This window comes from Phocoena sinus, chromosome 13 (genome assembly GCF_008692025.1).
Source record: "Phocoena sinus isolate mPhoSin1 chromosome 13, mPhoSin1.pri, whole genome shotgun sequence".
Lineage (NCBI taxonomy): Eukaryota > Metazoa > Chordata > Mammalia > Artiodactyla > Phocoenidae > Phocoena > Phocoena sinus.
The window spans coordinates 53,679,482-53,694,317 of NC_045775.1; the positions used below are offsets into that span (position 1 = coordinate 53,679,482).

The 14,836-nt window shown below is 33.8% G+C and overlaps 1 protein-coding gene across 5 annotated transcripts in view; it reads right to left on the reverse strand.

Annotated features, from left to right (window-relative positions):
• The window catches only part of WDPCP (WD repeat containing planar cell polarity effector), a 518,809-nt gene that overhangs the window by 149,442 nt on the left and 354,531 nt on the right, over nt 1-14,836 (reverse strand). For all 5 annotated transcript variants that reach the window (XM_032653051.1, XM_032653049.1, XM_032653048.1 and 2 more), the window contains one exon: nt 4,129-4,231. In XM_032653051.1, coding sequence (XP_032508942.1) covers nt 4,129-4,231 — 103 coding nt within the window. The remainder of the gene's footprint in view (nt 1-4,128; nt 4,232-14,836) is intronic.

Sequence of the window (14,836 nt, forward strand, 5' to 3'; positions counted from 1 at the left end):
AAATGTTAGGAAGAAAATCATGCAAGAATGATGTCAGAGAAATCACAAGAAGACCATTTCGACATAGAGGGAGTAGTGAATAACATTTAACTACTGTTGTAAAAGTTATATAAGTTGAGGACTTAAAAATGCCTACTCAGTTTACTGTCATGGTGGGGTAGGGAGAGGGGAGTCACTGTAACATTGTGAAAACTGTTTTGGTGGAATAATTTGATAGCAGCCATATAGGCATGGTTTGAGGAGTGAGTGAATGGGTAGTAGAACAGCTCTGTTTGTTTCCCCAAGGTTCTGTATCCTTTATTTCTCATTCCTTATTTCTTTCCTTGGAAGTCTCTTCAGCTCAAATCCTGATATACGGTGCTGATCCTTCCCTTGTCTTAGATATTCAAATGATTGTGGGACAGCTTGTCCTCTAAGAGCCTTGAATCAGAATACCTGAAAGTAAACCTATTTTCTTTCTTTTAAAGGTGATCTTGCTGGCCTGCAGGATGGAGTCATATTTGGTTCTTTCCTTTACCTCTGAAGTAGATGTCTATAGGATTATCTGCCTAATACCCTTGTCCTAAAAACTGACCCCCATATCATATCCAATTGTGGGAGCCTTTTTCTTGGAGCTATGTGACCCAGCCCTCTGGCCATAGTTGATGGGAACAACTTGGGTAAGGAAACCAGCTGATTCAAAGTCCTTCTCTGGAAATTCTGGAACAAGAATGAGAATAATTTTTCCCTCTGCATGCCTCAACTAAAGGATGCAAAGTTTGAGTCCTACTGGCAAACTTGCTTACTGCCTTAAAAACTTGAGAAGATGAAAATGGTCTTTGGAGAAAGAAAATATTGAAGAAAGTCCAAACAGCTTTTAAGTTTCTGGTTACAGCTATGTCTCAGGTACACCTGTATTCCTATCCTTTGGTACTAGCATATATCCCATGATCCCAATGACATTCCTATTTTTACTTTAGCTCTTTTGAGATGGGTGTCTTTCACTTATCCTCACCCACATAAACTCACCGGTCAAGTCCTATCTACAACCTCTTTGCTCTGTGCAGACTTGACTGGAGAGTTTATTCCGTTATATTTAAAATAACTACTGATAGGGAAGGACTTTTCCCATTTTGTTATTTAATTTCTGTATGTCTTAAAGCCTTTTTCCCCCTTATAGCCTTTTTCCTCCTAATTTCCTCCATTACTGCCTTCTTTTGTGTTTAGTTGATATTTTGTAGTGAAACGTCTGAATTTCCATTGTGTATATTCTATAGTTATTTTCTTTGTAGTTACTATGGGGATTACGTATAACATCCTAAATTATAATAATCTAATTTGAATGGATACCAAGTGTTCCTGTGTGTTCCTGTGCTCCAACTTTATGTTATTGAGGTCATGAATTACATCTTTATATACTGTGTACCTACTAACAGATTTATAATTGTTTTCTATGCATTTGTCTTTTAATTCCTGTTGAAAATAAAAAGTGTAGTAAAATATTATAATAATAATTGTTTTTATATTTGTCCATGTATTAATCTCTATTGGAGATCTTTACATTCTTCATATGGGTTCAGGTTGCTATCTACGATCCTTTCATTTCAACCTGTAGGACTCCCTTTAGCATTACTTTTAGGGAAGGTAATGAACTCCTTCACCTTTTATTTAGCTAGGAATGTCTAAATTTCTGCCTCATTTTTGAAGGAAAGTTTTGCTGGATATAGAATTCTCCATTGACATTCTTTTTTGTTTCAGCCCTTTAAATATGTCATTTTATTGCCTCAGGCCTCCAAGGTTTCTACTAGAAACTTGCTGATAATATTATTGAGGATACCTTGTATATGATAAGTTGCTTTTCTCTTGCTGCTTTCAAGATGCTTTTTTCAAGCTGAAAAGCTTTTGATAGTTTGATTATAATTTGTCCTAGCATGGGTCTCTCTCCTGGCTGATTGTATTTGGAGTTCACTGAGGTTGGATTTGTAGATCCATCTCTTTCCTCAAATTTGGGAAGTTTCCGGTCATTATTTCTTCAAATAGTCTCTCTGTCTCTTTCTCACTTGTCTTTCTGAGACTCCCATAGTTGTTGGTATGCTTGAGAGTGTCCCATAAGTCCTTTAGGCCCATTTCACTTAATCTTTTTTCCTTTTGCTCCTCAGACTCAATGATTCTAAATGTTGTATCTTAACGTTTGCTGATTCGTTTTTTCTGTCTGCTAAATATAAGTGAGAGCCACCCCAGTTTTCTGGAACAAAAGTGGAGTAGAACATTTATCTAAGCTGTTCACTTCTTGATAGTTACTGTTGTTATTAAATGGATCTTTGACAAGAGATAGTAATCAAAGCCATAGGATAAGGCCTGAAAAAAAGCTGAGAAATGGGGAGTAACAGGGTTTCAGTGAAAAAAAGGTATTTACTAGAAATGAGGCAGGGCTCAAAGGGGGAACACCAAACTCTTTGGCTAGGAATTATCAGCTGGCCTAGGTAACCTGATCAAAATATACACAGGGCACAGGATGCATTTTGGTGAATAGTGGAGTTTCTTCATTTTTCTGAAATTTCGTGGTAATCTCTTCATATTCCTTTTCACTCTTAGTAAATTTAAATAGCTTTAAAATGCAAAAATTGCCTCCATTATATCTGAAACCCTGGTGGAAAAGGCAGTGTACATGACAACTAAGGAAAATTCTGATAAAATTTGCTATGAATTAACCTCCTACTGTGTTTCCTAAATGGCAAGAGGGATGGGGATGGAGGATGTTTGTATCCCCATGATGTAACACAGCAATTCCTATTAATATGGTATGATTTCATTATTTAGTTATAAGTGACTTATCACAAATATAAATTGTACCTGCCTCAAAGAATTATGGTGAGGCTTAAATTAGTAAATGTAGTTAACAGAATAGTACATGGCCCACAGTAAGCATTCAGTAAATATTAGCTATTATTGTTTTTACTGGGATGCACATCACTATCCTTAGCAAGTAACAATATACATTGATAGGTCAACTGAAGTTAATCTTATCTAATATTATATTAATATTGAATATCCTTTATCCATTAGGAATGAAGATTTGAAAGTGGTCTATGCATCTTTTGGGTTTGATCAGTTTGGAACTTTTTCAGGGTGGGGGAGGGAGAACAAAATCATCTTTCTGGTAAACAACTGTCAGCTTTGGTATTCAGCTTTAGAGCTACCCTGGTAGTATGGTTTTGAGTCCTTCAGTACCAACTGGGAGACTGGGATCTCTGGTGGTGATGTTAGAGAGAAGCCGACAATTGCTCCTTTTGGCTGCCAACATTACAAAAACAAAGCACAAGATGATCCATCAATGGATAATCAATGTTATAATATTTTCAAGTAACTTACCAAGTGGAAACCTTACTGAAACTTCTTTGTTTTATAGGAGTTCCATGAAGAAATAAATTCTATTACAATTTCTGAGGGTCCTCTGCCTAATTTAGGAATAGGAAATACCAGGAACAATAGAAATTGGGATGTCCAGAGATCAGTACTTTCAGAGTTGGTCACATTAGGATAAACTGAGTTTAGAAAAAGGAAACTCAGGCTGATATTATTATAGTTTTTAAAGACATTTTTCTATATTATAAAGTTTTGAATGGACTTTTAGATTCAATTTAGGCTTTTGATTTATCTTCTTTGGAAGACTCACAGTAAAATGAATCTAGTGGCTTCTAAATTAAAAAAAAAAAATCACCCATCAAACCTAAATTTCACGTGAAGTACTTTGTCTGATATAGGAGGGAATTCTTCTGAGATGTGCCATGTCTATGTATAAAAATAAAGGATTATATATGTTCCTGTGTTGGTTAATTTTAATAATAGCACTAATAATAAACTGTTTTCCTTAAAATCTTATGAAAAGAACAATGACTTTTTAACTTTTTGCTAAGTAGTTATCAATTACTGATTATTAATTTGCATATTAACACAATTCCAAGCTAAATATCCATATTGTACTATTTACCCAGGCTTAATTCTTGTTTTTTCTAAAAAAAGACACTGTCTTCACAAAGAAAATAATTCAAATTAACCAGCCATGCCCTACAAATGTAAATACAAGTGATACTGAATAAGTATTGATTAAAATAAAAAGCACTTTAAAAAAACAGCATTAAATCTTACCAACTCCAGAGGTTATTGATTCTGCATCAATGTCACTAGCTCTCTTTCTTGCCACTTCAGCTAGTGCCAATTCGCCCTTATCTAGTGCAAGGTAATGGATGTCCTTTGGAAATAAAGCAAGATAAAAGATTAATCCAAAATGTATCTTAGTCAAGTTACAAAGGAGATTTTGAAAGAAAGAACTTACTGTTCTTTCAAAACAGTAACAAAAATAGATTACGAAACAGACATGGCTGATGATAAAATACAAAAATTTTGTATTTTAATTTTCTCAGTTTTCTAATACAAGCAAATTTTCTTGAATTGGAAATCATAGCTATAACTAGTGGCAGTTATTTCAATAAATTAAGTCTTTAGGGAAAAAGATAAGCTTTTAAATCCAATGTTTGATGTACTTAGTTTTGTCAGAAAATAAAAACCTTAGTGGCTATTTTCTTTAATGAAATTTTACTATCTGAGGTAGCTTCTTCAAAATTCAGTTCATTATGATAAGCATTTTATAAGGAATACTATTATACAAATTTGTCTCTGATATTTATGTGTCTGGCACATGTTACTTTATTAATATTATTAACACTACTATTATCTTGAACTCATTCAGTCAACAAATAATCAGTGTCTATTAAGTTGTGAAAAGAGAGATCAATTACAATACCATTTCTCAACAAGCTTTCAGCCCAGTAGGGAGAAAGACAACTGTAAACAACAGTTAGTAACATAGTGTAATAGGTTTTATGGCAGAGTTAAGAATGGTGTAGAACCAAAGAGGAGGAACTGATCCTTGATCTGCATCTTGAAGGATAAATAAGAGTTATAGTAGAAGGGAAAATGGAGAAAAGGCAACAGAAAATGAATGATATCTGGTGCACATACATAGAGAAGCTTGAGAAAACACAGTTCTATCAGGCAATGGCAGGTCTTTCAATACGGAAGGAATGTTGGTTGTGTGGGAGAATACAGTGGAAGATAATTCTAAGGAAGTAGACAGAGCCACTAAAAAGGACTTTGAACTCTTTTTGGTACACAGGGTGACTGTTGGAATGAGAATTTTATTGCAATAAAAATGGAAAAAGAATATGAACAACAAGTTTTCAATGATGAAATATAAATGACCTATAATCATGAAAAGGTATTTCACTGTCCTCACGTTCAAAGTTGAAAAAATGTAATTTCAAACTGGACAAATTTTTTAAAGTTAGTACTTACTGGTTGCAAAATTTGGGGGGAAACAGGCACTTATTACATTTACTGGGAATATAGACTTTACAGAGCAGGGGTCAGTAAACTATGGCCTATAAGCCAAATATAGCCTGCCTTTTGTACAGCCCTTGAGTAAAGAATGGTGTTTACCTAGCATAATGCCCTCCAGGTCCATTCATGTTGCTGCAAATGGCAAAATTTCACTCTTACTTATGGCTGAGTAGTATTCCATTGTGTGTGTGTGTGTGTTTTTTATGACCTTTGTTTTTCTTTTTTTTTTTTTTTTTTTGGCTGTGTTGGGTCTTCGCTGCTGTGCGTGGGCTTTCTCTAGTTGCAGCGAATGGGGGCTACTCTGCGTTGCAGTGCACGGGCTTCTCATTGTGGTGGCTTCTCTTATTGCGGAGCATGGGCTCTAGGTGCACGGGCTTCAGTAGTTGTGGCTCAAGGGCTCTAGAGCACAGTCTCAGTAGTTGTGGCACACGGGCTTAGTTGCTCTGCGGCATGTGGGATCTCCCCGGACCAGGGCTTGAACCCATGTCTCCTGCATTGGCAGGGAGATTCTTAACCACTGGACCACCAGGGAAGCCTGATATGTACCACAGTCTTCCTTATCCACTCATCTGTTGATGGACACTTAGGTTGCTTCCATATCTTGGCAAATGTAAATAATGTTGCTATGAACACTGGGGTGCATGTATCTCTTCGAATTAGTGCTTTTGTGTTTTTCACATATACACTCAGGCGTGGAATTGCTGGGTCATATGGTAGTTCTACTTTTAATTTTCTGAGAAACCTCCATACTGGCTGCGCCAGTCTACATTCTCACCAACAGTGTATGAAGGTTCCCTTTTTTCTACATCCTCGCCAACATTTGTCATTTATGTTCTCTTTGATGACAGCCATTCTGACAGGTGTGAGGTGATATCTCATTGTGGTTTTGATTTGCATTTCCCTGATGATTAGTGATGATGAGCATCTTTTCATGTGCCTGTTAGCCATCTGCATTTCCTCTTTGGAAAAATGTCTATTCAGTTCTGCCCATTTTGTTAACCAGGTTGTTTGTTTTTTGATGATTAGTTGTATGAACTATTTATATATTTTGGATATTGACCCCTTATCAGTCATATTGTTTGCAAGTATTTTCTCCCATTCAGTAGGTTTTTTGGTTTTGTCATTATGCTAAGTGAAATAAGTCAGACAGAGAAAGACAAGTACTGTATGATATCACTTACATGTGGAATCTAAAAACTACAACAAACTAGTGAATATAACAGAAAAGAAGCAGACTCACAGATATAAAGAGCAAACCAGTGGAGAGGGAAGAAAGGGCATTATAGGCATAAGGGATTAAGAGGTACAAATTATTAGGTATAAGTTAAGCTACAAGGGTATATTGTATAACACAGGGAATACAGCAAATATTTTATAACTATAAATGGAGTATAACCTTTAAAAATTGTGAATTGCTATATTGTACACCTGTACACCTGTATATATAATACTGTACATCATCTATACTTCAATTTTAAAAGAAAATGGTGTTTACATTTTTAAATGGTTGGAAGAACTGTGCTCAACCACTCAACTCTGAATGGCTTTGGAATTACCTTATGCTGAAGACTTGAAAGTGTTTCAATCTGAAACTATTACAAGCAAAACAGTACTTACATGTGAAACTTATATTGTGATAAAGTCATTTCAGTGAGAACTAACATTGTTTGACTTGCAAGTAATAGGCTGTGTTATACACTTCCTGCACTGTCAAAAGTTAAAAAAAGAAGTGAGATCTCCATTCCTAAATGCTGCTATTTCAGTCCACAGCAGCATTTTTCAACCTTGATACAAGTGCAAAGGTAATGTCCATATTCCAAAGTCTACTTAATGTTGCAATTAAGGAACTTTAATAGGAAGTAATTAATTTGCAATGTAGTAACATGTTAAAAGGCAGTCTAGCCTTTAGCTAATAGAATTGTAAAAATGCCTTCTGATCAGTGAATATGTGCAATTAAACCATACATTCATGGATTGATATCAGTATTTGGAAGTACTTATCTACGAGGAAAGAAATTTGCAAAGTTGAAATACATAAAATCTCATCATAGATCAGTATTCACAGATGAACATTTGCAACAGATTTTGTTGTTAAGGAAAACCACCTTTCAACCCTTATTAAGAGAAATGTTATCCCCCCACAAAAGAATTCCATTATTCACATCTGTAGAACTTTATTATGAAAACTGTACTCAATTAATAGATTTTTAATTTTATCAATAAAGATTTGTGGAAATTTGTTTTCTATCATACTCAATTATTACATTTAAAATTGTATCAACAAAAATCTATGGAAATTTGTTTTCTCAAGTACCTAAATAATAACCTCAATTTTTCCTTTTGGCCCACAAGCCTATAATATTTGCTGTTTGGTCCTTTATGGAAAAAGTTTGATGATTCCATATTTTAGTAATACATCAGAATTCAAATTTGCATACATATACTTTTGGAAAATCTTCTTAAGGAAATGATGTGACCAATCTTATGTCCAAGATTGGTGATGACAGCAATACTTTTTTTTTTTTGAGACTATCTTTTTTTTTTTTTTTGGCTGCACCATGCAGCATGTGGCATCCTAGTTCCCCAACCAGGGATTGAACCCAGGCCCTTGGCAGTGAAAGCATGCAGTCCTAACCACTGGAACACCAGGGAATTCCTGACAGCAGTACTTAAAACGATAAAAAATCAGAAGCAACTTAAATGTATATCAATTGAAAAAATCATGTTGATTTTCTTTTTTAATCCAAGAGTGGCATGATACTTTCATAATAGATCCTTATATTCAATGAAGAAATTAGCAGTAATTTAAAAATATATATACTCCGGTATTCAGTTTGCTAGTGTTTTATTTAATACTTTTGCATTTATGCTTTTTTTCACTGAGGTATAGTTGCTGTACAGTATTATATAAGTGCATCTGTGTTCTTAAGAAATTCTATCACTTTACTTGCACTTGACTGCTAACAAGCCCTCAACTGGTATTAAAGTTATACTAGTCTTACAAATAAGCTAAGGCAGCTTTTTCTCCTATCTTCTTGTCTCTGGCAAAATTTATGTGTGATTCTTCACTGAAAATAAGCAAAAGATATACAATGCATTTAAGAAGAAATTACCACCCATTACTGAGTGACATAAATGAACACCTGATTAAAATACAGATATACATCTGCTTATGGCTGAAAAGATTATACATCATAAAGATATCAATTCTGACCCCAAATAATCTGTAAAATTCAGTGGAATTCAATCAAAATCCCTTCAATATTTTTCACGGAACTTGACAAGTTGATCTTAAAATTTGTATGTGCAAGTAAATGGTCAAGAGTATCTAAGACTTATTCTAGTTAACATTAAGACTATATAATAGCACTAGTATATAGGCATATAAATCAGTGAAAAAGAAAGTTACCCATAAAAAATATCAATTTTTTTGTGAGTTACTAATGTTAGTATTTTATGTTTAACAGTGATGTAAGTGTTGGCTATAAGATCTGTGGTCCACAAATTATTTCTGGAACATACTCTCTCTCTCTCATTCTTAATTCTGTGATTTCTACTCTTAATTTTTTAACTGTTATAGGGAATTTGGGGTCATTAATTTCAAGAAGGTAATAAGGCTTAACAGTTCTTGAGTTGAAATTATATCTGTACCATGAAGGTTTTCATTTCTTAATCTTTCTGTGGACCTTCTCACTATTCATATATATGAATGTAGTTTTTAGTAAAATGCAGTAGAGAGTATATTTCTGTAACTCCATACCTCTCAGTTTGAGACAGTTCATGCATGAATCTTTACAGTGTGATAAAAGACATCTAGTATCTATATCACCCCCCACAATTGGCTATCCTCTGGATACATTTATTTTTTAACTTTTAGATAGTTTTAGTGTTTCAATTTAGTTTAAATGTTGGGTATATACAGTTAAATATGTTCATATACCCCTGGGAAATGGTCATATTCTAAATAAGTCAAGAAAGTAAAAGCCACTTGGCTTTGTATTTCATTTTCATGTCTTTCACTTGATTAGGACAGCACATACAAGAATAGAGGACATGCAGTAAAGCTGGTTGAGACTAAGGCTAAGGTACTGTTAAATGATATTATATTAAATACACTGCAAGAGACCACTACTGGGAAAGTCATGCCTTTCTCATCTTGACCTTAATTCTTATTAATCAAAAATTATTCCACAAATAATTATGGAGTGTTTACTACGTGCCAGATGCAGAGGTAAATTTACTACAAAGTTTATAAAGCATAAGCTTCTCTGCCTCTTATTTGTACATATCCTTCCCAGTACCTAATTTTGTACTTGAAATGTTAAATTATTTTTTTAACTTTCTTTTTTAAATTGAAGTATAGTGGATTTACAATATTATAATATTTTCAGGTGTACAGCATAGTGATTCAGTATTTTTATAGATTATACTCCATTTAAAGTTATTATAAAATAATGGCTATATTTCCCTGTGCTGTACAATATATCCTTGTTGCTTATCTTTTTTATACATAGAGGTTTGTATATCTTAATCCTATACCCCTATCTTGACCCTCCCACCTTTCTGTCTCCCCACTGGTACTATTGGTTTGTTTTCTATATCTGTGAGTCTTATCCTGTTTTGTTATATATATTTGTTTGTTTTATTTTTTAGATTCCATATCTAAGTGATAATATACAGTATTTGTCTTTCTATGACTTATTTTACTAAGCATAATATTCTCTAGGTCAATTAAATTATTTTTCTTCAGAAGTATAAGTTTCAAGCCCCATAAAACATGTATCTACCCCCTGATGCCCATCCATCAAGGTTTTCACATACTAGTGAACTGTGTTACCGTACCATACTTAGATGTTTAGAATCATGTGTCTCGGAGGCACATGGCACAAGGAGACATTGTAAGTTGTACAGTCCTTTTTTGTTTCCTTGGTCTCTTTTTGGAGACTTATTGTGTAAGATTAAAATGGCATGTAATGGGTCTAAAGGGATAACATAGATGACAGTAGATCTGAAAGTGTCATATTGATAAATCCCAACCTTTACTGCCACCCAATCAGGATTACCTAGTTATGAATGGTTTTATTATAAAAGTGTTACTAATGTGGAAGCAAGTTTTCAGAAAAATATTCACAAGAATGAACTATTTAGTTTCTGTCATTCTCAGTGACAATTTTTAATTTACTGTTTGCCAAACTGACTTATATTAGTAACATCTTTTAGCACTATTAAGTGAAATTGGCTTCCACTGAACAAAAGATGACAAACACTGAGTCTTTGGCTATGATCCATGTTTAAAAATTTACATATTCTCTCTGTATCATCTAAGATCTGGAATAAAAGACTTGTTATTCCTGGGAGCTCATTACCTTTCACAGGTGGTATTTAATGTACTACTATAATGAATATGCAGATTTACAACAAAAAGCATTTAAAGCTAAGGAGTCCCTGGTGGTCCAGTGTTAGGACTCGATGCTTTCACTGCTGAGGGCCCGGAATCAGTCTCTGGTTGGGGAACTAAGATTGTGCAAGCCGTGCAGCAAAACCAAAAAAAAAAAAAACTATTCAAAGCTAAAAAAAAATCCTGAGTAGATTTTCATCTTGAAATCATACTTTGGACTAGTCACTGACAGATAAGTTTAACTATTATAACGTAATGATGTTGTTATAACCTTTTCTAATTTTTGTTATGCTTCTGGGGATTGATAGGTTTGTATGAGATAACAGAAGCACTTACAAAGACATGCAACAGCTTCTACACATTTAAGACTACCATGTTCTGGCCCTCCCTGCTATAATATTTTACTTAGTTCAAATCAGTTGATAATATAAATTTTAAATTCATTAACTACAAGCTTTGCAGCTTTAAGCCTTGTCCAAAACTGCTTTCAGAACATTTAATTTCATGCTGCTTTATTTCAAGTAAAGTAAAATGTTGATACACTTCTCTTTGTACTTATTTAAAATAACATTTCTTTTCATAGGACAAATCTGGTTAATAAGAAATTTTAAGAATTAGGAATAAAATATTTCTGATAATATTTTAGAAATATCATATTTGTAGATTTGAGGGAAAAGTAACTTTCAAGATAAGGAAGTCTATGAAATAATTTATCTCATAGTTACATTTATATTAATATAAATTTTAGTAATCAGTTCTTAATGTCTACATAAGTATCTACATAAATAATCTTTTTTATATAAGAACAATGAATAATTATTTTAAATGTGAAAATATATGTAAAGAATTTAGATTTTGTTACCAAATGGAGAATTTACTTGGAATGACTTATTTTCATGTTAGAATAAGTTTTTAAGTTTTTAATTCATAAATAAAACCTACTGCTTTTTTTTAGGAGTTATATTTTTGGCTTGTTTGAATTTTGTCCTTGGAGCTACTGGTTTATTTAAATTCATCTATTTTAGTCAATTCAATTTTTTCATTTTATTCACGTTCACTAAGTTTTCATGTTTATTGCACTGTTGTATATATTATCATACTTTTTAAAAGTCTTCTGATCATTTTATATACTGCTATATAGAATGATCAGAGTTATTCCCAGGATATTATAACAAAATTAAGTTACTATATATAGAAAACCCTAAAGACTCACAAAACTACTGATAAATGAATTCAGCAAGGTAGCAGGATATAAGATTAACATATAGAAATCAGTAGAGTTTCTTTACACTAACAATGAAATATCAGAACAGAATGTAAATAAACAATCCCTTTTAAAATCACATCTAAAAAAAAACAACTTAGGAATAAACCTCACCAAGGAGGTGGAAGACTTACTTATATGCTGAGAACTACAAAACATTAGTAAAGGAAATTGAAGATGATTTAAAGAAATGGAAAGATATGCCATGCTCTAAGATTGGAAGAATTAAAATTGTTAAAATGACTATTCTACCCAAAGCAATCTACAGATTTAATGTAATCCCTATCAAATTACCCATGACATTTATCACAGAACTAGGACAAATAATCCTCAAATTTATATGGAAACATAAAAGACCCAGAATTGCCAAAGCAATCCTGAGGAAAAATAACCCTCCCAGACTTCAGACAATACTACAAAGCTACAGTAATCAAAACAGTGTGATACTGGCACAAAAACAGACATATGAATCAATGGAACAGAATAGAGAGCCCAGAAATAGACCCACACAGCTATGTTCAATTAATCTTCAAGAAAGAAGGCAAGAATATACAAATGGGAAGACACAGTCTCTTCAGCAAGTGGTTCTGGGAAAGTTGGACAGCTGCATGTAAATCAATGAAGTTAGAACACACCCTCACACTATACACAAAAGTAAGTTCAAAGTGGCTTGAAGACTTAAATATAAGACATGACACCATAAAACTCCTAGAAGAGAACATAGGCACAACATTCTCTTAAATAAATCACACCAATGTTTACTTAGGTCAGTCTCCCAAGGCAATAGAAATAAAAGCAAAAATAAACAAATGGGACCTAATCAAACCTCTAAGCTTTTGCACAGCAAAGGAAACCATAAACAGAACAACCTACAGACTGGGAGAAGATATTTGCAAATGATGCAACCGACAAGGGCTTAATTTCCAAAATATATAAACAGCGCATACAACGCAATAACGAAAAAGCAAACAACCCAATCAAAAAATGGGCAGAAGACATAAAACATTTCTCTAAGGAAGACATACAGATGGCCAACAGGCACATGAAAAGGTGCTCATCATCGCTGATTATCAGAGAAATGCAAATCGAAACTGCAGTGAGGTACCACCTCACACCAGTCAGAATGGCTATAATTAAAAAGTCTACAAATCATAAATGATGGAGAGGATGGGGAGAAAAGGGAACCCTCTTAACACTGTTGGTAGGAATGTAAATTGGTACAGCCACTATGGAGAACAGTATGGAGGTTCCTTAAAAAACTAAAAATTGAGCTATCATATGATCCAGCAATCCCACTCCTGGGCATATACCCAGACAAAACTATAATTAGGAAATATACATGCACCCCCTATGTTCATAGCAGCACTATTTACAATAGTCAAGATATGGACATAATCTAAATGTCCATCGATAGATGAATGGGTAAAGAAGATGTGATATGTGTATATGTACGTGTATGTGTATATATATATTTATACACACACACACACACACACACACACACACTGGAATATTACTCAGCCATGAAAAACAATGAAATAATGCCATTTGCAGCAACATGGATGGATCTGGAGATTATCAAACTAAATGAAGTAAGTCAGAGAGAGAAAGACAAATACCATATGATACCACTTTATGTGGAATCTAAAATATAACACAAAAGAACAAATCTATGAAACAGAAACAGACTTACAGACATAGAGAACAGAACTGCGGTTGCCAAGGGGTGGGGGGGAGGAAAGGATTGAGAGTGTGAGATTAGCAAATTCAAACTATTATATATAGGATGGATAAAGAACAAGGTCCTACTGTATAGCACAGGGAACTATATTCAATATCTTGTGATAAACCATAATGGAAAAGAATATGAATAAGAATATATGTATAACTGAATCACTTTGCTGTACAGCAGAAATTAACACAACATTGTAAATCAACTATGCTTCAATAAAATTTAAAAAAAACAAAAAACCATCAAGTTTCCAAACAATGTTTTAATATGCTACTAAAACACTAAAACAGAAGTTTTATTTAAAAACAGGGATATAGATGAATATATATGCATCTTTAGTTTTATATATATATATATATACTATATATTTTATATATATATATTATATATAGTATATATATATATTATAAATGAAGGATAAAACCAAAAGTGATGACCTCACTTTTGGTGAGAAGGACTAAGAAGATGTGACACTAACCAGGAGAAAAAATGGTCACTTGAAACAGACCCAAAAGAACTAATGGTTTACAGGAAACACAGGAGACAGAGGAACATATTAATAAGCACTCCAAAGATATGAGGTTGGCACATGTCAAAATATAAGAAACTCTATAGGGCAAATGGTTCAGTTTATTCAACAGCAAAACTGCAAAATAAGTGGGGAAAAGAGAGAAAGCCGGAACTCAGATTAGAATAAACCACTGAGGGACTTCACTGGTGGCGCAGTGGTTAAGAATCCGCCTTCTAGTGCAGGGTACATGGGTTCAATTCCTGGTCCGGGAAGATCCCACATGCGGTGGAGCAGCTAAGCCCATGTGTCACAACTACTGAAGCCTGCGGGCCTAGAGCCCGTGCTCCGCAACAAGAGAAGCCACCGCAACGAGAAACCCATGCACCACAACGAAGAGTAGCCCCAGCTCACCGCAACTGGAGAAAGCCCACGCGCAGTAACAAAGACCCAACACGGCCAAAAAAATATATAAATAAATAAATAAAATTTTAAATAAATACAAAAAAGAAAAAAAATAGACTTTAAACCACTGAGACACATCAACCAAATGTA